The 23,725-nt window shown below is 40.3% G+C and overlaps 1 protein-coding gene across 3 annotated transcripts in view; it reads left to right on the top strand.

Moving 5' to 3' along the window:
• dync2h1 (dynein cytoplasmic 2 heavy chain 1) overlaps window positions 1-12,744 on the top strand; it is a 133,803-nt gene extending 121,059 nt beyond the window's left edge. For 2 of the 3 annotated variants that reach the window (XM_030744321.1, XM_030744319.1), the window contains 5 exons: window positions 3,084-3,173; window positions 9,218-9,327; window positions 9,427-9,508; window positions 10,585-10,701; window positions 12,051-12,212. In XM_030744321.1, the coding sequence (XP_030600181.1) occupies window positions 3,084-3,173; window positions 9,218-9,327; window positions 9,427-9,508; window positions 10,585-10,701; window positions 12,051-12,212 (561 nt within the window). Of the gene's footprint in view, window positions 1-3,083; window positions 3,174-9,217; window positions 9,328-9,426; window positions 9,509-10,584; window positions 10,702-12,050 lie in introns of all 3 variants that reach the window. The other variant, XM_030744320.1, reaches the window with a different exon arrangement.
• The last annotated feature ends 10,981 nt before the right edge of the window (window positions 12,745-23,725 follow it).

Raw genomic sequence — 23,725 nt, 5'->3', positions numbered from 1 at the left:
AGGTGTTGCAAAGCTGCAATGTTCTTTTTAGAGAGAAGAGGCTTTCTCCTGGCAACCCTTTCAAACAAGCCATGCTTATTCAGTCTTGTTCTAATTGTACTGTCATGAACTTTAACATGCTAACTGAGAGTCTGAGATTTAGCTCTTGGGTTTTTTGCAGTTTCTCTGAGCATTGTACAGTCTGACCTTGGGGTGAATTTGCTGAGACGTCCACTCCTGGAAAGATTGGCAGCAGTCTTAAATGTTTTCCACTTGTGAATAATCTTTCTCACTGTAGAATGTTGGACTTCAAATTGTTTGGAAATGGCCTTAAAACTCTTCCTAGATTGATGGGCAGCAACAATTGCTTTCCTAAGATCATTGCTGATGCATTTCCTCCTTGCCATTGTGTTAATACTCAGCTGAATCTTCCAGACCTGCAAACTGCCAACACCTTTGCTTTTATAGAGGCGCTCACACTTCCTGATGATCAGTTAATCAAGTGCATTTAATTAGCAACACCTGGCTGCTCCTTACCTTCTTAATTCCTATGGAAGCAGAAAGTGTATACTCAGTTTTTCATACACTGCTTCTGCATTTTGGCTTAGTTTTTGTAAAATAAATAACGGCACTGTGTAATATGTCATTTTATTGAGGTTCTATTCACCTAATTTTAAGACCTACTGAGGACCAGCTGTTTTTGTCATGTCCTGATATATAGGGGCTCAACGCTCAATATCAAATGAACCCTTTCAGTTAAACTGTTAAACCCTTAAACCCAAAGCAGTAAGCACAGCTTTTTTTTTTCCCGTGATGAATATTTCTAAGACCTATCTAAAGATCTTCTCTCTGTAATATGTGTAAAGATGCTGTATTTCACTGAGTTATTTGATAAACAAACAAATGCATTTTGTTAGTTTTGTAGGTCAGGAGAGCTTTGTAAAGTTTTATCATCATCTTTTTTATTTTTTTTTTTAAATATGATCATTAATTTTGACCCAAAATATTGTTTGAGGCTATCTGTTGTGTAGCTGCTCCCAGAGAGGGAGTGCTTCTTGAGACCTAAATCAAAGATTTGCCAAAAAAAAATATATTGCCTAGAGTATAAAAAGGGTTTTGAACCATGGGAAAAGCAGCAGCAGCAGCTGTTATGTTTCCTGCTGCACATTTTGCCACAAAATTCTCGGCACACACTAAGTTTACTTCCAGCTGAATTTTTTAATGAACACCTGATGACTTCTGTGACCCTAGCAGCCCCTGAGTGAACTGACCTAAATCTGATATTTTCTTCCCGCTCATATTAAGGTATTTTATAGAGAGTGTGAGAGAGTGATTTTTGTGTGTGTGTGTGTGTCTGTGTGTGTGTTGATGCTACAGTATGTGATTGTAAGGTTTGCTTCTAACATATTTTAAACCTCGAAAATATAAAGAAATGTTATTGTTGTCCAAACAGTAATTATGTACAGCTTCAGTTATTCAGCACTGTATGAAGTCACAGTTTCAAGGCGGCAAACTAAAGAGGCAATAATACTCTTCCCTCACCCCCAAAAGTTCAGGGCTACTACTACTACTACTACTACTACTACTACTACAAAAACCTTGACTTTGTATTACACATTCAATTTTTTTTAACCATTAGTTGAAAAAAATTCTAATTACATGTAGCAGTTACACAGTTTAAAGGTGCCAGAGTCTTTGCAGCAAATACTGTGGTGTGCAACAAACAGATCACATGGATTGGTGCCATTTTGTGTTTAGGCTTCTGTTATAACCAACCATTACTAAGTAACCCCATTTAGACCAGAGAAGAAGGTAAGAATGAGCTGGTGATGCGTTTTATATATGTAAAAATTGCTCAATTTATGGTTGTGATTATGTAAAAAGCATAGTAGGCACAGTTCTGAGGGGATCAGCTCCACTCCACTTTCAGTAGAACATCACAGCAGCTTGGGTTATTTAAAAATTTTCATCTTAGTTGTCCCCACTTAAAAAAACAAACAAAAAAACATTTGCACTTAGAAATCGCAGTGACGTAACTTAAACCTGCATGTTTTTTTCACGTCAGGCACTTCAGTGCGATACACACACACACACACACACACAGCAGGAGAGCAAGAAAATGGTTGACTTGCAGCTGAGAGACATAGAAAGTCCCTTTTATTTCCATTATGGCCTTCCTGCCTAAATAACACCAAATTCTCAATTCTCAGTATCCTGCTGTGCACCTTTTAGCGTGTGTGTGTGTGTGTGGTAGTTCTTTGATCTCTGTTTAACAGTAACATACACGGCCTAACCTGCTCAGGAGTTAACATTCTCCTCCGGCGGGAAGCTTTCCTTTCCCACACCTACAAACATTTTACATTTGTCTGTAACTTCCATGTCGAGCCATTTCAACAGTTTGAGTGTTTTCTAATTAACCACCTCTGTGGTTAAGGATGGGCTACGAAAACTACGGGGTTGCCCTCAGCCTCTGGAAAGATTCTTCTTATTATAGGAAATTACTGTTGACATTGAGAAGAAGTGTTTTTTTTAATCTGTCCTCATTGAGGTGTTTTGCTTGCTTCCTCCTACACAAGAGTATTCAGTCATTGTGAGGTTTGGGTTATGGCACAAGGGCAGTCTTTACTAATCTATAAATAATTTATCTCAGTATCTCCCAACTGTAACTTTTTTGCACAACATGCCAGAAATTTAGGAGGTCATGTCACCACTGACATCACAGAAACTTAAACATAGATTATGTTTTAGCCGGACCTCAGTGGGCGTGCAGCCTGACATGGTGTATGCCTTTTAATGACTTACACACATTGTTAAATTTGTATTTTGTATAGTTTCAAGGCAACCCAACAGGGGCTGATGTTGCCACAGTCCTCCTCCACATTAGCTGTGATTTGGCTGCCAGCATGTTTAGGTAAAGGAAACTCAGGCTGCTGAGTGCCAGAGTGAGCCTACAGAATGCCTATGTTTAAAATAAAAAGGGTTTACATCACTTTCTTGCTTATACTCCTTTTTGTCTTTGTTTCTTTCTTTTTGTTTGTTTGTTTGTTTTTTCATTATGGCTTAAAATGACCTTTATTCTCTGTGCCTTTTTCCTCCTGTCTCAGTGTCCTTTAACATGGCAGAATAAATGGGAGGGACCAGAGGAGCCAATGCAGTACCTCAGAGCTGTAGTAACACGGGCTCTCGCCATACAGGTAACACATGGATGATGGGTGGTAAACCTAAAAGACATACTGTGCTGTTTTTGTCACAAGAATATTTGTAAAAAGTAGACAAACATATGTAAACATGGTGTAAGAGAAATGATAAATATAGTAGATTCTTCAGCTGTGACTGTAGAGTTAAAATTGAAGAGATAATTTTCAAAAATTCCCACACTTTAAAAAAAAATATACATCTTTCTTGCAGTCAGTATGTTTTAAAAGAAAATCTACAGTAGTGGTCAAAAGTCTGGAGCCACCACTCATTACCTCTGCCGAGGAGGTTATGATTTTGGTCATCCTGTCAGTAAACACGACAGCTCGGTCAAGATGATCTCACACTGCTTCAGTAATGTTGAGGTCTGGGCTCTGGGTGCCGTTTACACGAGACCGTTTTCATTTTGAAACGGCGTCGTTTTGATGCGTTTCGGCCTTGTGTTTACACAACAGAGTGAAAACGATGTGTTTCATAAACGGGGTCCAGAGTGGAGCGTTTCAGAAATGCACCGGCTTGTGTTCTCGTGTAAACACTTGAAAACGGGGTGATTTGAAAACGCTCGACTCGCACATGCGCACTATGGCTGCGACGGCCACAGTTTCTCGCGCACGCGCAAATTGATAAACACTACTCGCGGATTCACGAGTGCTTCTTATGCTTTTCTTGTGTTTTTACCGTTTTGTAATATAGCGTTGTGTGCAGCAGCGATCCAACCTCATCGTCAGTCCACACAAAACCTCTCACACTGGCCGTTTTGTAAGTAATGAACAATTTGCCGCACTACCTACTGTGTCACTCCACGCATGCGCGTCTTGCATAAACAAACTTTGCAAAGAGAAAACCAACGCTAACTTGTGGCCTGGCATGGGAACTACATCGTTTCCATCGTTTCACATGTCCTCGTGTAAACGCGGATCGTTTCTGAAACGCCATCGTGTAAACGAAAGGCTGAAACGCATCAAAACGACACCGTTTCCAGTGAAAACGGCTTCGTGTAAATGGCACCCTAGGGAGGCCGATCCACGAGTGCTCCATTGTGTGGTTTTTCTATCCAGATAATCCAAGTCGGCTTTTACTGCACTGGCAGTGTGTTTGGGATCATTGTCATGCTAAAGCCGTTGCCAATCAGATGCTTTCTAGATGGTGTTTCATGGCAGATCAACATCTGATGGTACTTTTCCGCAATCATAATTACATCAATTTTGGCAAGATCCCCAACACCACTGGCTGAGATGCAGCTACAAATTGTGACAGAGGCTCCACCGTCTTTTACAGATGGCTGTAGACAAAGACCTGTTGTCACCAATTTTCAGTCCAGTTCTTGTGTAATATGGCATACCTGAGACTTTTCCCCATTTCCCTTGTTTAAGAATGGCTTCTTGACAGCCACCCTTCCACTGAGGCAAACAGTAAATGGATCGGCTGAAGGGCCAAATGCATCTCTCAGGTCTTGTGTCAGGCCTCCCTTCACACTTTGGCACATGTGTTTACACACATGAACAATAGAGGGTCATAACTACGCCCACAGGGGTTTAAATACCTGGGTCTCTCCACAATTTGATTGCGAACTGAAGAAGCCTTTCGGATGAGAGGTGAAACGTCTTCAAGAAACAAAAAGAAATCCAGTCGCCGTTTTCAAGCTCCAGAGACGTCTTTGCTGGATTTTGTTCCTGTTTCTTACGTGACTTTCAGACACTGTTCATCTGCTGTAGTTAGTTTTTAGGTCTGCCACTACATCTTATGTCCTCCACTTGTCCAGTTTGCTCAGATTTAGTTTAAGGACACACTGCATACCATTCTGAGATATACCAGGTTTTTGGCTAAGAGGTCTTTGGGAGTCACCTTGTTGGTGCACAAATACAATTTTTATGCCTGTCTGACTGTTACTTTTGGCATTTTTTGTAGGTCCATCTAAAGAATGGGAAACAAAGTGCCTAAAGATACAGATTAAAATTGGTTCTCTGCTAAGTTGTCTGTTATGTATAGATACAACACTGGTTCATCCATTGAGTTCATCCATTGGTGCCTTTTTATGCTTGAAGGATTCACAGGTCAGTGTTAAGTGGCTTAACAACAACAACAACAACAACAACAAAAAAATCCTCTGAAAAAGGTCAGGTACAAGAACTGGACTAAAAATGAGTGAACAAGCGAGGCGATGTCCAAAGAAAAACTTTGAAAGACCTTCAAAAAGCCTGGAGAACTATTGCTTAAAACCACTTCAAAAAAAAAAAATTACAAGAAGGTCTGGCTTCTTGGAAGCAAAATAAATTCTAAATTTAAATTTAGAAATGAGGGATGGCTCAAGACTTTTGCACTATACTCTATAACAGTGGTTATTATTTAGTTTTAATTATTTCTTCAGGGGCTAAAATTCACAAGGGTCCACTACTATAAGAGCACCTTTGTTCTCAACAAAATATGGTATTTGCTGATGACCTCTGTTAAAAATTGAGATGGCCCTCAGAATCCTCTGTAGTGCTGCTCTCATAGGAAGGAGACTTAAGAAGTATAAGAGTTTTCTAATCAGCATTTGGGGATCCATTTAAATTCATCATGCATTTATCCTACCCAGAGCCTTGTCATTCAGCAGTGATGAATATTAACAGATTTTTTTTTTTCATTCCAAAGGATTTAAAAAGGACCTCGCATTTCAGATATGATAAAACATGAATTGGAATCCCACTTCTTTTTTTTCTTTTTTTTTTAAACATATCCCAAAATGACAAGAGTCCTTTAGCTGAATTTGTGGTACTTCAACATTTTGACATATGGGGTGGTCCAAGCAATGTGTTTATTAAAACTGTGCCAGAAAAATTCTAATGTTGTCTTCGATAGTAGTACATAAATAAAAGGGGATTATTATATAAAAGCAGGAGGTTCTGGGAAGTGTCAGCCTTAGGTTGGTGCCAGGAAATAAGGGCTCTGGCAGAAATTTCTCTCTATCTCCTCTCAACTGTGTCTGACTGCACGCCTACTTCAATATGTTCTGGCAGACTAGAATGCACACATACACCCTCACGTTCAGAAATTATTTCTGTGTGTGTTTCTGTGTGGATGCATTTCATTATCTGTGTGGGTGAGCCTCCCTGCCTCTGTCTGTCTGTCTCCTGGCCTGCCTGCCTGCCCATCTGTTTGTGTGTATGTCTGCCTGATACCCGCTTTTTGTTTTGTTTCTCTGTCTGCTATTCTTCCTGCCTACCTCCACTCCATCTGTCTTAGTATGTGTCTGTCTAGAGGCTGCGCTGTCCTTAACTGTCTGTTTCTGCCCATCAGTACTGAGTGATATCTCTGTTTGCAGCATGTCTGTATTCTATTAGCTAATCAGCGTAATAAAGGCGGAGTCTTCGAGAGCTGCAGCTGCGTGGAGCTGCTGAAGAATAAAAAGCCAGCAGCACAGCAGTGCACCCAGACGAACGGGACGACCTTGACAATGCTCAAACACGTATATGCGCACAAATAATATAAGCAGCATCAGCACAACTTGGCTCGCTTTATTATTAATGCCCCAAAATCTTTATTGGTGCACGCCTTGCTTTGATTATGTGTGCCCACGTGCACCCGGTTGCAAGTATGCGCCTGTGTGCATGTGAGTATGAGCTAGGATTTATGCATATTTCTTCTTGACATGAAGCTCATCTCAGTTTATCTCTAAAGCCAGTGCAGACTGATTCTTCGGTAAAAGTAAATCTATTAATAAAAGAGATTCGATCTCTATTGGAGAGATAAGATGTTTGCGCATTCTGCCTCCATTTGTCAGCATTTTTCTCCAGTTGACATCAAATCTTACCACTGCAGCCATCCGGGCTTAAATAATCATTTAGATTTGTAAAGTTTTAAAAGCACAGTGTGCTCTGCAGCATTTACTAAAAATAAAGGAAAGTATTTTTGCTTGCGACACAAACTAATAGTTTTTTTTTGTTGTTGTTGTTGTGACATAATAGAAGGCTGACATTTAATCAAAGCAGATGTTGCTGAGTATAGCAGACTGCATCAACATATTGGACGAGGCTAACAAAGCTCCAAGTCCATCTGCGCAGAATTACACACAGAATTATGTTTAACATCGCTGCATTTATCTGGGTTAAGCATTTGTTTTATTTTACTGTTTTTGCACAAATCCAAGTCTCTAGGCTATTTCCAGGATTTTTTTTTAATTGGGGTGGCAGATTTTCATACTTGATCATAAATGCTGTAGAAAAATATTTGTGTACAGTGCTTGCACAGCTATATTTTGGGAATAGTAGCACTACATGGGAGTTTAAACATTGTTTTGTATTAGTTTTGCAAAGTGGTGAAATATGTATTTACACACATTACTTAAGAGTAGAAATAGAAATACTTAAAGTACACTAAAATCGTACTTCAGAAAAGTACTTGCGTAAATGTCCAACACTGGTCCTATCCATGCTCTCATACAGTTGCGTTGGGCATTGTAAAGTGTGTGTGTGTGTGTGTGTGTGTGTGTGTGTGTGTGTGTGTGTGTGTGTGTGTGTGTGTGTGTGTGTGCGTATATTATGTTCCCATTAGTGAGTAATTGGGGTTCCAGTTTTATCAGCTTGTTGATGCGGTGATAAAAAGGTGAGGAGACTTTAAATGGTCTATTAGCCACATTAGGCTGTACATTTTATTCTCTCCCTTTGAAACCTTTTTAGCTTCATTTTACAAATGCACAATAACTGGGACAAAAAAGTCTGTCCAATTTAGAAATCATTCCACTAAAAGCAACAGTGCTGCATCCATATATTTTAGCACAGTGGAATAATTATTTGGTATTTTAGCTGTTAACTAAAGTATATTCAAGTTACACTTACATGATGAATGAGTTTAGATCACAAACTTTCAGCTTTAATTTAAAGGCTTGAACAAAAATATTAACTGTACTTGAATTACTGCCGTTTTTCTAAACAGTTTACTGTTTTCAGCATCTCACGTGTAATTGGACAAATTAACTTATTAATAAATACTTTATACTTTCTTGAAATGACCACCTGAAGTGTGGTACTCATAGACATCCCCAAAGAATGGGTTTCCTCCTGTGTGATGCTTTGTTAAAGCTTTACTGCTGCTGCCTTCAGTCGTTATTTTGGGGGGTTTATGCCTTTTGTTTTTTGTCTTCAGCAACTGAAATACAACTTAATCACCAGATGATTGATTCAGACCAGATGATTAACGCGGCACAATATTCCACTACTTCATCTTTCAAAATGTGATGGATTGCTTTCACATTATCTTTTGGATCCGTGTGAAAAAAAGTATTTTCCCTCTTCCTGATTTTTTTTTTGTTGTTTTTTTGCATATTTGTCACACTTGCATGTTTCATCATCAAACAAATTTCAATATTAGACAAAGATAATCTGAGTAAATACAAAATGCAGTTTTTAAATGATGATTTCATTAACCACACCCAGGCCTAATTAATGCCAGACCGACTGAATCAAGAAATCCCTTAAATAGAACCTGTCTGACAAAGCGATGTAGGTAAAAGACCTCAAAAAGCAACATATCTAAAGAAACAGCTGAGAAACACAATCAGTGACATCTCTGTCTGGGAAGGGTTAAAAAGCCATTTCTAAGGCTTTGGGCCTCCAGTGGACCACAACTTGGAACAGTGGTGAACCTTCCCAGGAGTGGCCGACCTACTAAAGTACTCCAGGAACGCAATGATGACTTATCCAAGAGGTCACAAAAGAATTCAGAACAACATCTAAAGAACTGCAGGCCTCATTTATGATTCAACAATAAGAAAAAGACTGGGTAAAAAGTTCGCTCAATTCTTGATTTGACCACTCCTAATGTCCTACCTTTCTTTGGATCAAATATTTAGAAGTTCAAATCTCTGTCATATTTCCACTTAACATAAAAGTTTGTGTATTCTCTCTATTCCCATCCCCCCCCAAAACGCCTTTGTAAAACTGATTTTATGCTTCAGTTATGTATTATCTTTGAGTCTTTATTTGTTATTTTCTAAGTATTTGGCTCATTAATCTTTGTGTTTCTGCAACTCTGTTTATGTTTTTCTGTCTTTCTTTGCAAACAGAGTTGGGTGGAACGTGCAAGTCGACAAGCTCTCTTGTCAGACATCCTAGATCTATCTGAGCTATTTCACCCCGATACCTTTCTCAACGCTTTAAGACAGGAAACTGCCAGGTAACACACACACACACACACACACCTGTGGGTTTATGAGAGACAATAAGTAGACGTACCAGTGCTAAAAAGTACATATATTTATTTTGTTTGTTTTAGAACCATGACCTGCTCTATGGATAGTTTGGTATTTGTTTCCTCATGGAGGAGTCCAGTTGCACAGGCAAAACTACAAGTAAAGGTAAAATCAAATATACAGTAACCTACTGCTCATGCATGCACGTATCAGATCCTCCCCTCCATCTGCAGAAGAATACTAGTGCTATAAACAAGACAGACTCTGGCTGAGTGATAATTAATAGAGGAGAAGACAGCAAAAATAGATTACAGATGCAGATAAGGAGGCAGGGGCTAAAAGATTAAAGAAAAAGCTGTGTACCAGATGTGTACAATGTCAGAGCCCAACTCTTTCAGAAGGGCACAGTACCCTAAATTATGCTTGACCATAGTACACGGGGACCACTCGAGTAAGCTAAGCTTGACTTTTGCACATGTGCTCAGGCACAGTAAAGATCCCCTAGTGTGAGTAAACCCTTGATTAGGGACAAGGCCGCTGCCTTTGACAGCAGTCAGCTCAGGTCTCTGGTGCATTTTGATACATTGTTTGGCCAGAAAGGACTAGAATTAAGCAAACTGTGCCGCGCTCCTCTCAGTCATCAGTTATTCATTTTATCCTTTGATTTAAGGGTGATATAACTGTCTTCAATATAATACTTTAAGGCAATAGTTTCATTACTCTCGTGCCAATAAAAATTGGCACAGTCTGACATGCCCCTAGTTAAAATACACAAAGAGAGAAGGAAAGGGTGTTGGTGCTGACAAAGAGGCTGCAGCTGCAGGGAGGGAAGGGGAAAACACTCAGACATCTGACAGAGAAAGTGAAAGGATATAATTGTTGTGAAGCAATGAACTCTCACACACACACACGCACACACACAATGAAGCATTTTCTGGATTTATGTCTTGCTCACTCTTTTGGTTTTTCTTGCCCAGATTATGGTGATTTAGTAGTTGTCTGTGTATGTCTTATTTGACGCCAAAATTCCCTTTATTGTCTGTCCTACTGTGGAAAATCCCTAAGTCACTGGACTGAATTCACTTGATGTCTCTTTCATGTACTATGTAGCATGCTAGTTAATCTGGTAAGGGTTCCCACCAGTGTTCCACATTTCAGTTACAGAGTCGCTGTTCTCCCTTTGTTCTGTTTTCATGTGTCTGTTTCTGTTCCTCACCTTATCTTTTGCATTTTCTTTGTAGATTGGAGGTCTCCAGTTGGAGGGTTGTAGTTTCGATGGTGTCCGTCTTTGTGAGAACCAACATGATTCTCCCAGTGTGTCAGCTGTCCCACAATGCTACATGGCCTGGGTTCCACAGGTATGTATTTGTTTTTATAAGAGCACCATACGGTAGAACAACAATTTTCTTAAATGTTTTGTTCAAGATGCACATCAAAGATTTCCAGAGCCCACAGCAATGTTGGTTTTTGTTTTGTTTTGTTTTTTCAAAAGCCAGAAATATCCACTTTATGCTAAGAAAATGGATAAAAAACAGGAAATTGTTATATTTAGGGTCTTGGCAGCAGTTGTTTGCAATTTCCTTTGAAAAGTGACTCAAATGATTAAGTAATTATCATAATAGTCGCCAAGTTATTTCATCTCAATTAACTAATTAGTTAATGAAGTAATTGTTCTTTGGCCTAGGGTGTATGATGTTGGAAATTCATATTTTTATCAAAATTGCACCAACAAGCAAAGGTCTAGTTTGGGGGTTTATGCATATTTGAGATTTTTGCTGTTTAGGCTCCGGTCACACAAGTTATATATCAGCAAGGCCAATTTTCACAATTTGCCGATATACTGACATTGGCATTTATAACAGCAGATAAAAAAAAAAATCCTTCAACTGTGATCTTTGAGTGTTGATGTTGCATAGTTTGTCCATCAGACACTCGGCAACTTCCTTGTTGGAAAGATACGTTTGGATCGCCACAAACACAACAATCAGCTGATCCGAGCAGCTGAATGTAAACAAGAAATCCACAACTTGTAGCGACAGTGAGACAATAACTTTAAAAGGATCCATAAATAAATACACATATGTTAGTAAAATTTGCCTATATTTTTGAGTGTGTGACAGAAAAAAAATATTGGCTGATGTATCAGAATTTTAAATCACCAAATATCTGTACCAGTCTTGAAAATCCTGTCTCAAGGCCTGTACACACAGGCCTTGAGACCATTTGGCAACCGACAGTCTCTTAAGTGGTTGCCGACCGGTTGGCAAATGGTTGTTCTTGGTCTCTAGGCGAGACTGGTTGGAAAGAGGTGTACAGTGTACTTGCAATTGCATTGGTGACTAGCAGATTGCCGCGGTCGCCCATAGCTCGCATGGAAGATGCTGACCTGTCTGCAAACACTTCTGGAAACTTTTTGCGACCAATTCCACCTAGCGGCAGCCAACAGCGTCCAGCACCCACTCACCAACCAATCTGTGAACTCACATTTTTCCCCAGGTTTTTCCAAGGTTGCCGGGGGTTCACTGACCAGTGATTGAGGCATTATATGTTTTGCTGTGGCAGAACACTTGCATTTGTTTACTTATTCATTTATTTATTTATTGCTGGGTACCTGAGAGATGCCAATATTTAATTGTTTAGCACGTAAACTCTTTAATATACAGTATTTGTGCATGCATACATTCACTAAATTTATACTTCATCCTAGAACTCCGTTGCTGACTCCACTGCAACAGAGGAGAGTATCTGGCTGCCTCTCTATACCAGCTCTGAGAGGGTGAAGGTGGTCACGCACATCTCTCTGCCCTGTGGAGCAAACCCCAACCAGTGGATACAGTGTGGAGCTGCTCTCTTTCTCAAACAGCAGTAAAAGGTTGACATCTTGTTGTGGCGAGACATGAGACCACAATGAAAAAGGGGTTTTCTGAGCTTAGTAGGCCTTAATGGAGATCTGACCGGGGCAACAAATAAATGGGATACATTATTAGGACTCTGATATGTCAATCTGATACGGACTCTGTAAATTTTTTCATGAAGCATGTTAGGTCATAGATCAAACATTTTAAAACACATTCATTTTCTATGACTATCATTTGTATAAGGGAAAGGACCAGTGTAAGAAAACAGGATGAAGGAGTAATTGATCTTCTTTTGGGCTGTATTATGACACTAAAAGTTGAATGAAAAGCAAGCTTAATAAATTATACAATATTATTTAGATCCCAAGAAACACTGCTCCACTGAAACTGTCAGTAAGTTTTGCTGCTTGTACGGCAACAAGAAGATCGTGTTTATTTCATGTTTCATGTTCCATAAGGTTTTAAGCCTAAATGTCTTTTGTATAGTTATTCTGATACGTGCTGTACTTTTGGACCTATTTATTCCAAATAAAGGTAAAATAAATGCCATTCTTGCTGCTGTTTATAGAACAACATTGCTAAAATACTAACCTGTGTGTTTGTGTGGTTGTGTTTTAGAATGGTGTTGACCCTCCATCACATCCTATTAGTAGTCAGAACTGTTGACAGTGAACAATACAGATCTCAGTTCTCTGTGTTCTGCTGCTCTCTCAGCTCTGCTCAAAGGGGCTTTACAGACATGAAGCACTTTAGTGTCAGTTCTCTTTCTCAAACACACATACACACATGCACAAGTTAGTCCCTAACCTCTGTGTGATTGGTTCTGAGTTGAGGTTGAACGGAGTGAGTGAAGCTGTGATGGATGGCCCCTGAGCTGCAAGGGAGGGCGTGAGGTTTGGAAGGTTTGTGTGCATGCTTGTGTCTGAATCCAATCATAAGCATCAAATTTGATTGATGGCTTAATTAATACTCCCCCCCCCCCCCCAACACCCTCTTTTTCAGTTTTGCTTGTGCCGTTGCGCAAATGTCTATTAATGTGACTGTATGGAAGCGTGTGCGGTGCAGTGTGGTGTGTGTTTGTGGAGACAGAGAGGAGAGTTGAAATGAGGGAGGAGCGGGTATTGTGTGTGCACTGCAGTGTGACAAAATGGGAGTGAAATGGAACAGCAGGTTTAAAAAAGAGAGAGGATTGGATTTCAGCGAAACATGGCCCTCTGGGTCAGAGAGGGAGAGAGAGAGACAGAAGGATGGAGGCAGAGGAGGAGAGAGAGAGAGATGATGATGCAGGGGATGGGAAAGAGTGAGAAAAGGGCCATAAAACTCGGGCGAAAAAATTGAAGAGAAACAGGAAAATGAGCGTGGCAAAGGTGACAGGGTTTGGGAGGAGAGGTTAAAGGGAAAGATGGATGGAGGGAGTTAGGACAAGTAGTGAGTGAGTTATGGGAAAATGAACAGGGGAGGGGTAAAGAGTGAAACAGAGGGAGCTTATCAAAACTTTTTATTCAAGTAATACTGCATGGTTTATACCTGCCACAGTAGTGGACATACTGTCAGTGTGTTCTTCATTTCTTCAATGGCATAAAGATCTTTTGACCAGCGCTTTTAATCGTAGCACTTTTGCTGTAATAAATCAAAGCCTGCCAAAAGCTTCTCAAAAATTGTTGAAATTAGATTCAAAACAGCAGGTGCTGCTTTGCAACTCTTCCTTGCGTTTTGATGACTTCTAATCCTGTAGGCAGCGGTGGAAAATTAACATCAGCATTGCAGCAAACAAAAAAGGCTTTGCCAAGGGCTTGTTTCCAAGGTAATGTGTTTACAGAGTTTTGTCTTTATCTCAAATTAGCATGCCAGGTTTGAGAAACTATTGTGATAAAAACTCCTGCTGCGATGGCGTTCAGCATCTGCCTTAGTAGGTTGGTTGTTTGGAGTTTTGATCGCAAACCCACACAACATGAGTAATCCGTCGAAACGTCAGAGCAATGACGTAAATGGGGCACACAGAAGATTCCTGCAACTGACAAATTTCTGATTTACCTCAGCAGAGTATTGAAATTCATTTCCAAACAACTGTGTATAGATACTCTGTATGCATAAAGTAATAGTCTTTATTTTTTCTTCCCCTATTCAGTTTTTTGACCCTCCTTCCATTCTTCCAGAACTTCCTCCATGACGCCCACAATTCAAAGTGTTTGGGGATTTTCTGTATTGTTTAAGCGACAATACAATAATGCTTATGTAAACCTTGCATATGTGAGACATAAACATTTTGTTTTCTGATAATATCGCTTCTTTTTTTTTTTTTTTTTTGTCCAAATAAACACACGAGGAAATAAACAGAAATGAGCGAGACCTTTTCATTTGTTTTCCTATACTGTGGATATATAATCAGGCCTCCTCAGACTGGAGTCGGGTTTGTTCAACATTTAGTCTTCCTTTCACAGCGTGTCGAATGGATCAGATGATGGTATTTTAATTTTTGGCACTAAGTATGCTAACTGGGCCAACATCTGTTGGGTCTCCATAAAACAAGAATGATAAAATATCTGGTTCCCAGATTTAAAATGTTAAGACGCTGCTGCATCAGGCAGTTGCCACGTTTTAATAAGAGGTACAGGACTGGAACCTGGTCTCTGGGGCTTCTCTTGATGACACCTCTGCTCTCTCCCACTGCCTTCATCGGCTTCGCAATTTGATTCAAACATCTCACTGTGCTGCTTTTCTAATAAACACCCTGGATTACCAAAAAAAAAAAAAAAAAAACCTGCAGTCCCACCTCAACAGAGGGTTTTCAGGGGTGGGAAGTGAGAGAAAAAAGCCAACACAGTCCACAGCATGTGCAGAAAGCAGGATAAAAACATGCTGAAGATACACTGCAGGAGAGCGGAGTGGAGGAGGTGTGGAGACGGATGCGAGGATTACTGGCAAGAAGGCAAAACGCGAGAGAGGACAAATGAGATCTACAGTACCTGCATCGAGCAGGTTTGACTGACCCAAAAGTAATAGCAAAAGAAAGATACTGTACCAAGACGTGTCTGTTTAATGCCCATTCTGCTGTTGTACATAAAGTATCTATGTACCTTTATGCAATATTAAAGTTCCCGTGACATGACAAAATTTAATATTGTACTATCAAATGTTTTGTTTCTGATGCTATTCATTTTTCACACTGTTAGATCCACTGGGAGGAGACCTTTTTTTTGGAAGTGAGCTCTCGCTCCTGTTGTGCTTCAAGTCTATCTGCCACACCCCTGATCACCACGCAAATACTCCCCTGTTGTTAGTGGCTCTGCATTAGGAGGAGCCATTTGATTACATAGGTTATTGAGTTTCTTTTCTTTAAACACTGTGGTGGGTTTTGTATGATTATTTTGGCACGAGACACCCAGATACTTGCGCTTCCTTTTTTCTTTATTATTTTCATTTTCTAAATTATTGTAAATATGCTGCTAAACAAATTAAAGGGATGTTTGGAAAACACATCAGATCTCAATGGGGAAAAAAAATCGTGCTGGATATTACTACTGATATTGATTGGGTAATGTGTTAGGAACGAAAGGAGGCCACATCGTTTGATGGAAATGAAAATGATCAACCTACAGAGGGCTGAATTCAAAGACACCCCGAAGATCAAAGTAAAATAAAAGATGCAGCGTGGTAGCGCATTTTGACGAAATTTCATTCCAGGAACTCAAAATGGTACTCAGTAGTTTGTATGGCCTCCACATGTTTGTTTGCATGCCTGACAATGTTGGGGCATGCTCCCAATGAGACGATGGATGGTGTCCTGGGGGATCTCACAAATCTTGACCAGGGTATCACTGAGCTCCTGGACAGTCTGAGGTGCAACCTGGCTGCATCGGATGGACTGAAACATAATGTCCCAGAGGTTTTCTATTGGATTCAGGTCAGGCGAGCATAGGAGCCAGTCAATGGCATCAATTCCTTCATCCTCCAGGAACTGCCTGTATACTGTTGCCACATGAGGCCATTGTTGTGCACAAGGAGGAACCCAGGACCCACTGCACCAGTGTAGGGCCTGACAGCAGGTCCAAAGATTTCATTATGATACCTAATGGCAGTCAGGGTGCCATTGCCTAGCCTGTAGAGTTCTGTGCATCCCTACATGGATATGCCTCCCCAGACCATCACTGACCAACCACCAAACTGGTCGTGCTGAACAATGTTACAAGCAGCAAAACTTTCTCCACGGCTTCTCCAGACCATTTCACATTTGTCACATGTGCTCAGGATAAATCTGCTCTCATCTGTGAAAAGCACAGGGGACCAGTTGGGGACCTGCCAATTGGGCTCTATGGTGCCGAGCAGTGAGCAATGGGCCTGCTAGACAATGTTGGGCCCTCAAGCCACCCTCATGAAGTCTGTTTCTGATTGTTTGGTCAGAGACATTCACACCAGTGGCCTGGTGGAGGTCACAAAGGAGCAGATACCAGTCCTGCTGATGGGTTAAGGGCCTCCCACGGCCCTGTCCAGCTCTTCTTGAGCAACTGCCTGTGTCCTGGAATTTTCTTCTGTGCTCTTGAGACTATGCTGGGAGACAGAGCATGATTGTTAATTTCATCAACACCATGTCCAAGTTTGGTGAATTGTGAATAGAAGCATCAGTTTCCTGCCAGGAGTGGCACCCAGTGTGGTCTTCTGCTGCTGTAGTCCATCTGCTTCAAGGGTTAACATGCTGCACATTCAGAGGTGCTCCTCTGCATATCTTGGTTGTACTGAGTGGTTATTTAAATTAAGGTTGACTTTCTATTAGCTCGAAGTAGACTTGCCATTCTCCTCTGACCTCTGGCCTCAAGGCATTTTCTGCCTGAGGCTTTCTTTCTTTTTTTTTTTTTGGACCATTCCCCTGTAAACCCTAAAGATGGTTGTGTGGGGAAAATTCCAGTAGATCAGCAGTTTCTGAAATACTCACACCAGCCTGACACCAACAGCCACACCACATTCAGTCACTTAAATCACCTTTCTTCCTCATTCTGATGCTCTGTTCGAACTTATTGACCATGTGATTGGCTGGCTAGATATATGTGTGTTAAGGAGCAGCTGAACAAGTGCACCTAATAAAGTGTATGAGTGTATGTATACTCATTGATTTCTCCAGTGTTTATCTTATTTCCCAATTAAAGTTGTATCATATTAGTGGGAATGGATCCTTCTTTCTCACAAGGCACAGGTACTCTAGTCCTGCAGTACTGCTTACATAAAGCTAGCTTCCTCTTGTAATGGGCCTTTCCTTGTCGCAGCTCTGCCATCCAAGATAAGAATATAAGATATAATGAGACACTGTATGAGTGGTCAGCTGCTGTTTTAACCAAGATGATAATTTCATCTCTCTGCTAATAACAACATAGGATCCCCAGTGCCCATTATAATAATTGCAAGGCACCCGCTGTGAAAAGGTGGAAGGTCTAAGTGATCTTAAATAATTCTTTTTTTTTCTTCTAATGAGAAGCACTGGCCTCATGCCCCAAGAACAAATATAGTGTAATCATAGCATAAAAAAAATGTTCGGTATTGTAACTAATGTAATTCCCTTTGATAATGTGCAGTGCTGTTTGAAAGGATGAGGTGACTTCTGGAGCGATTGCATAGGAAAACATGAAACAGACGTTTTCAAAGAGACCTTTTCCTTTTAATTTTTTTTTTTTTTTATAAAATAGTAATGAAAATTGTTCACACTGTTGAATTTTCTACATACATTTTGAATGATGACTGCAGGCCGATGGTTTTCATGAATTATATGCTGATGGAGGCCATGAGACGCGGTTTTAACTGCTGCCAAATATCTTTGTGCTAAAAAAAAAATTATCCAGCTTTTTTTTTTTTTTTTTGCACGCAGTCCTTTAAAATCTCTTAATAATCTGTTGGCTAGCCTGCACACCATATTTAATTTAAGATATCTGTGGAAAAAAAACTTCTCATTTGAGTGTCGCGTACGTGATACTGTGCGCGTGTAGAAACCTCAGGGGACTGAATGTGAGACAGCTGAAAATAGAAAAGTTGACGCCAGCAATTCTGTACAGTGAAGGCCTCCAGGATGTGATATGAAATGTGTTTGTTCATTGTAAAAACAGAGGCTCCCTTCAGTTGCATCACACCACATATCTTGTGTTGTACAGCAAATTATTTCATCCTTTTGTTTTGTTCCTGTGTAAATGTGTGAGTGAGAATGTGGGAGTATGCATATGTTCTCCTCAGTATACTGTACAATGGTTGGTGAGTTCAAGTGTGTGTGTGTGTGTGTGTGTGTGTGTGTGTGTGTGTGTGTGTGTGTGTGTGTGTGTGTGTGTGTGTGTGTGTGTGTGTGTGTGTGTTTTAGTGTGTTCTTTCCCTGGAGAGATATCCTGCCTCCAGCAGAGTCAGAGGGGCTGACAGATGACCACAAGGTCACTCATCTCCTCAATCTGTGACCCTCTCAGGAGGCACAAACACACATAAGAGGAATTTCCTGCTCTTTTTTTTCTCTTTTTGCTTTGAATCACTTCTGTTCTTTTCACTTGTACTCTCCTCTTTTCTTTTGCTGCCTTAAGTCTCAAGTTTCCTTTGTTCTCTTGTCATTTGCACTTTTCTTTTCCTCCTTCGCACCTCTTTTTCTCCCCTCTGCTGTCTCACCTTTTTTTATGCCTCACCTCCCGAGTTTTTTTTCTTTGCAACTTCTAAATTTACATTTCGATCTTACGTCACTGTCCCTATCTTACTCGAATTAATGACCTCTGTGCAAACTAATGAGATTATTGTATTAACCAGGCTCCTTTGAAGACCTCATGCATTCTCTAATACAATATTTGAGACCCACTGTCTGATGGAACTGGCTGGGATCGGAAGATTTTCATCATGTTTTTTATGAGACTTTGGTACCTATGGCATTCAACTATGAACAAGAATAGAAATTTGATACAATAGCTACTGATTAGATTAAGATTGCCAGATTAATTTAAAACGACTGTGTGTGTGTATAATTGTAAATCTGCTGGTTTCCTCTGATGTGTCATGTAAAGTGCTGCCATTACTAAAGGCCGGTTCATGCAAGAAATACTGACAGCTGCAGACTTGAACTCAGACCGGCAGAGTTGCTCATTTTTATATATATACATGCCACAGTATGGGTTAGCCATACACTAATGCATTCCATGCATGTACACTACAAAAAAACACAATGACTAATTGCCTTTCTGAGTCATACAGCTGGGTGCTTTGCAGAGGGGACAGAAAGCAAGAATTAACCATTCTATTAATTGTTTTGAAGAACTGACAGTTCATGTATTCTATTATTGGCTTCAATATAAACATGTGATGTCTTAGACTGGCAGTTTTGACCCATAAATGACTTTTGGCTTCTGTTAATATGGTAAAAAAAAAATTCAGAGGCCCAACACTCTGGCTTGTTTTACTTCCTGTGAATATCTCAAGGGATTTAAGTTTAAGTGATTTGATTTTGGGAAGTATCACTGTGTGATCAGTAAGCAGCACTCTGAACTGGAACCATGATGGCCGTTTATGAGAAAATTCTGGGCAGCACAGAAAACTTCCAGAAACTCTCTGGCAATTTCACAACCCGGTAGTTCACCCCACCCCCAAAATGGCTATGGGAAGCTTTAATCTGTAAATGATAACACTCGGAGGTATCCATCATCCACCTTCTTCCACTTAGTCAATTAAGGGTCATGGTGTGGTTGACCCCACCATGGAGCCTATCCCAGCTGTCCTGGGGCGTGAGGTGGGGTACAGTCTGGACAGGTCGCTAGTCTGAATTCCGGCTAACACCGAGACAGAAAACTTTTCACATGTACAGCCAATCGCCAATGAACCTAACATGCATGTCTTTGGACTGTAGAGGGATATCAGATTACCCACAAAGGAGCAGGGAAAACACGCAAACTCCACACACCAGCCAGCTGGTGGATTCAAAGCCACGACCTTTTGGTTGGTGACAGTGATAACCACCGCTCAACTCTGCAGCCCAATACTATGATTATACAATTTCAAAGGATAGTATAGTAATAAGGATAGTAGGAAGGCCCTTATATCAGGCTTAGCTTACTTATATACTTATAAGTCATAGCTTAGATTGGGCTTATCTAAGGAAGTCTGCTAAGATTAATTACCGTACCCTACCCAGAAATCCCTTTTCAAAATCTTAAAAAGATATATCCTGTGGTTTCCTTTGATCAGTGTTTTTTAACGGTTGCCAGAGCCAGCTCTTAGAAATGGGAAAAAGTCACATTAGTTTCCCAAATAGCTTTCAGAGCAAAAATCCAGCATCTAACTTCTGCTCCGCTGGTGCTTTGCACAGCAGCTTGAAAATATGTGTTAAGAGGTTTTTGTGCTTTGCCCAGCATCCTTCTAAAGTCAGCTACAGTAGATTTTGTCGATGTCAGTATGGCCAAAATTGTTGTTACACATAAAAGCATTTTTATGAAATGCATACACTCAAAAAATGGCCTGGGCTGTTGCTAAGAGCACTTAGCACCAGGGTATTATTTTGTACCTTTCAATGCAACAAATGTTAATGGATATCGGAATGACATCCTGCTATGAATTCTATTTGTGTGTTGTATAAAATTTATATGTAATAAAGGCACGCTAATCACGATCTACGTTTTCAGTAAGAATGTGTTACATAGATCACATGAAACAAACTCACTGAAAACTTTTAGTTGAAGTGCTATTGCAAACATAATAGTGAGCCCATTAGAGTATATAATGGTGTAATAGTCTGTCAGAGGAGTATGAAGGCACATGGTCTAAATGCTTTTTAAAGAACTGTTTCTCTGGACTTGGTTGTTCTTTTTCTACGATCTTGCGCTGTTTAGAAATCCATTTGAAGGTGACAGAGACTTCCATCCCAGATATTGAACTTTCAAGGCAAACTATTTGCTGTATTTTTCCTATCTTTGATCGATCCCACCATCACAGGCCACACACACCATCTAAAAGCTGCTTTCTGCATTGATTTTACATCCGGTCTTCAGTCCGAATCAATCAGAAACCAGCTTGTGACCACAAATGGCATCTGTCCATACTCTACTACATGTATCACTATAACAGTGAACAGGTTGAAAGCTATTATTATGCTCACCGATGAAAGAAAAACATCTTGTTTTTCTCTAGTGCTCAAATTAATTTTGAGAAGCACACTGGCTCAGTGGTTTATACTTGCCTTACAGCAAGACTGCTTTGGGTTTGAAACATTTTGGATGGAGTTAGCATGTTCTCCCCAGGCTTGTGTGGATTTTCTCTGGAAGCTCTGGTAGCTCCTGCCATTGAAAAATATGCTAGGTAAAAATCTCACATGGTTCTCTATAGCTGAGGGATGTGGACCACAATAGCTCAGACTTTCGCATCCCAAGCTTTATAGCAAAACCCATCAAGAGCCATAAAAACATAGAAAGAAAAGCTTTTTGCTCAAACCAACATGCTCTGCAATAATTCCACCTACCAAGTCAAACTACTTTATTGTTGCTGCATTAACATGCAGAGTAGGCGTGATCAGGAAGCACGTTTCATCTTCAAACTGCCAGGAGACCGTGCTGTATAATAAACAAAAACTGTGAGAAATTAGAAGATCCAGGATGGAGAAGATGTAGTGTTTTAGTGGCTCTAGTTCGGCCCCAGTGATCATGCACTTTCCATCTAATATTGAAGAATGTTCCAGATTAGAAAGCTGACAGCGGCTAACTGACCAGCTGCACTAACCCCTCCCCTCCGCCGTCACAGCCAATGGACCAGCGTAGATTAATGACCCCCCTCAGACACTCACCCAATCACCACACTGCTCCCATCTCCAATGAGGAATGCCCTTGAGCAAGCTCATAGCAGACATTCAAGTAAGGATACATACAGGCACGCACAGAGTTACACACTCACCACTTAATTCAGCCTCCTCTGAGGGCAGCGGGCCGCTCAGTGCTGATGTTTATGGCTTCTCTGAACCTGCAAATCACCGTGGTTACAGCTGGGCAAATTTATGACCAGGGCCTGTCCACCAGCCCTCAGACAAACCGTGGTTCACTGGCACAAGCTCACAGGGTCACATACACGAACCCTACAGTGCAGAGGTTACACATGCAAAAACAGCATTAAAGGTCTTTGTTGTTGTGTGTGGCCCTCATGCAAAGACATCCGATCTGTAGGTGTCAGAGAAGCAAATGTGTCATTGTGGTGTTACAGTGACACATCTGCTAATTCCAGCTCACAAAATTCTTTGGAGAAATCGTACATCGCTAACAAAGTGCAGTTATTTAAGTCTAACAAATCCTGGCAACATATCTCTCTACTGAAGTTTTGTCATAACTGTGCAACAGTCAAGACTTCAAGGTGCAATATTCGAACACTTCTTGCAGGATTTAGGAGTTTATTTTTTTATTTTCACAGTCAGAAAGTATTAATTTTTTGTGACAAACTGTGGAACTCAATCATTTTGTGCTTTTGTGGAAAAAGTATCAGAAATTGCCAGCTCAAAGGGGATCTGAGTTTGTAACTGCACGGCACAGTGGGGAGTTTGTACCACAAAAGCATTGTCATCAGCTTTTTTCCTCACCTGTGCCCATCATGACCTTGGCTGCTGTTATGTCAGAGAGCAGTCACAGTTGGGGAAGTTCTGTGTCAGTAACAATCAAGCAGTGAATGCCTGCTGTGGGCTGACATTGGCCAATTTGGCTCATAAATTCCCAAAGAAGAAGAGAAGTAAAAAAGCATCTTTGTTCTGCTCAGGATTATTGACGTTATCACCTTGAATTGTCAGTACTCACCGTGAGGCAGTCTGTTTTCTTTAGAAATATCTTTTCCCTGATATCTTTGAACTGTTTCTTTTACATTTTAATAGCACTAGAGCAGCACTAAATGTCTTATTTCAGCTCCAATTCTAGTAGAACATGTTCTCTCACATTTATTTATGGGAAAGTGTGATGATTTTGCACTTCCCACATTAGAGTAAATTCAGTTTCTTCCTAAGTAAAGATAATGCATGCTGTGCTGTTGACACATGTAAACCATGACTATTAGAGCTTGAGGTTCAGCTCAGCCACAGCTTGTCCTCACCAATTACAAAAAAGCAACAACATTGCCTCAAATTCACTGAGCTTTCCTCTTTCTGTAAATGACCAAAAAGCTAAAGTGCAATAAAATATTCACAAAAGTTGCCTATTCCTTTAAAACCAGATAGACAGACATCAAGTCTAAACATCTTAAAGTTGGCCCAAAATATACAGTGTACAATATTCTTTTTTTTTTTTTTTTGAAAAAATTAATAAAAGTGCCAACGCTGCAGTTTGGATGATGAGCTTTGCTGATTTGTTTATGCTACATTCACGTTAGGGAAAACAGGTATCTCGACTGTGTACAGTGAATTTGCAGCCTTGTTCCCTTTGAAATGGTTGCTTCAAAGAGGAGAACCAGGTCTTTAACACTTGCTATCAGTTGTCATCTTCAAAGAGACTTCGGTGGTAAAATGGCAGTAAGATGGATTCAGCCCACTGTAATCCCCAGTGTTAAAATGTTCATAGAAATG

Source organism: Archocentrus centrarchus, chromosome 13, assembly GCF_007364275.1.
Source record: "Archocentrus centrarchus isolate MPI-CPG fArcCen1 chromosome 13, fArcCen1, whole genome shotgun sequence".
NCBI lineage: Eukaryota > Metazoa > Chordata > Actinopteri > Cichliformes > Cichlidae > Archocentrus > Archocentrus centrarchus.
This window is presented reverse-complemented; position numbering and strand designations above follow the sequence as displayed.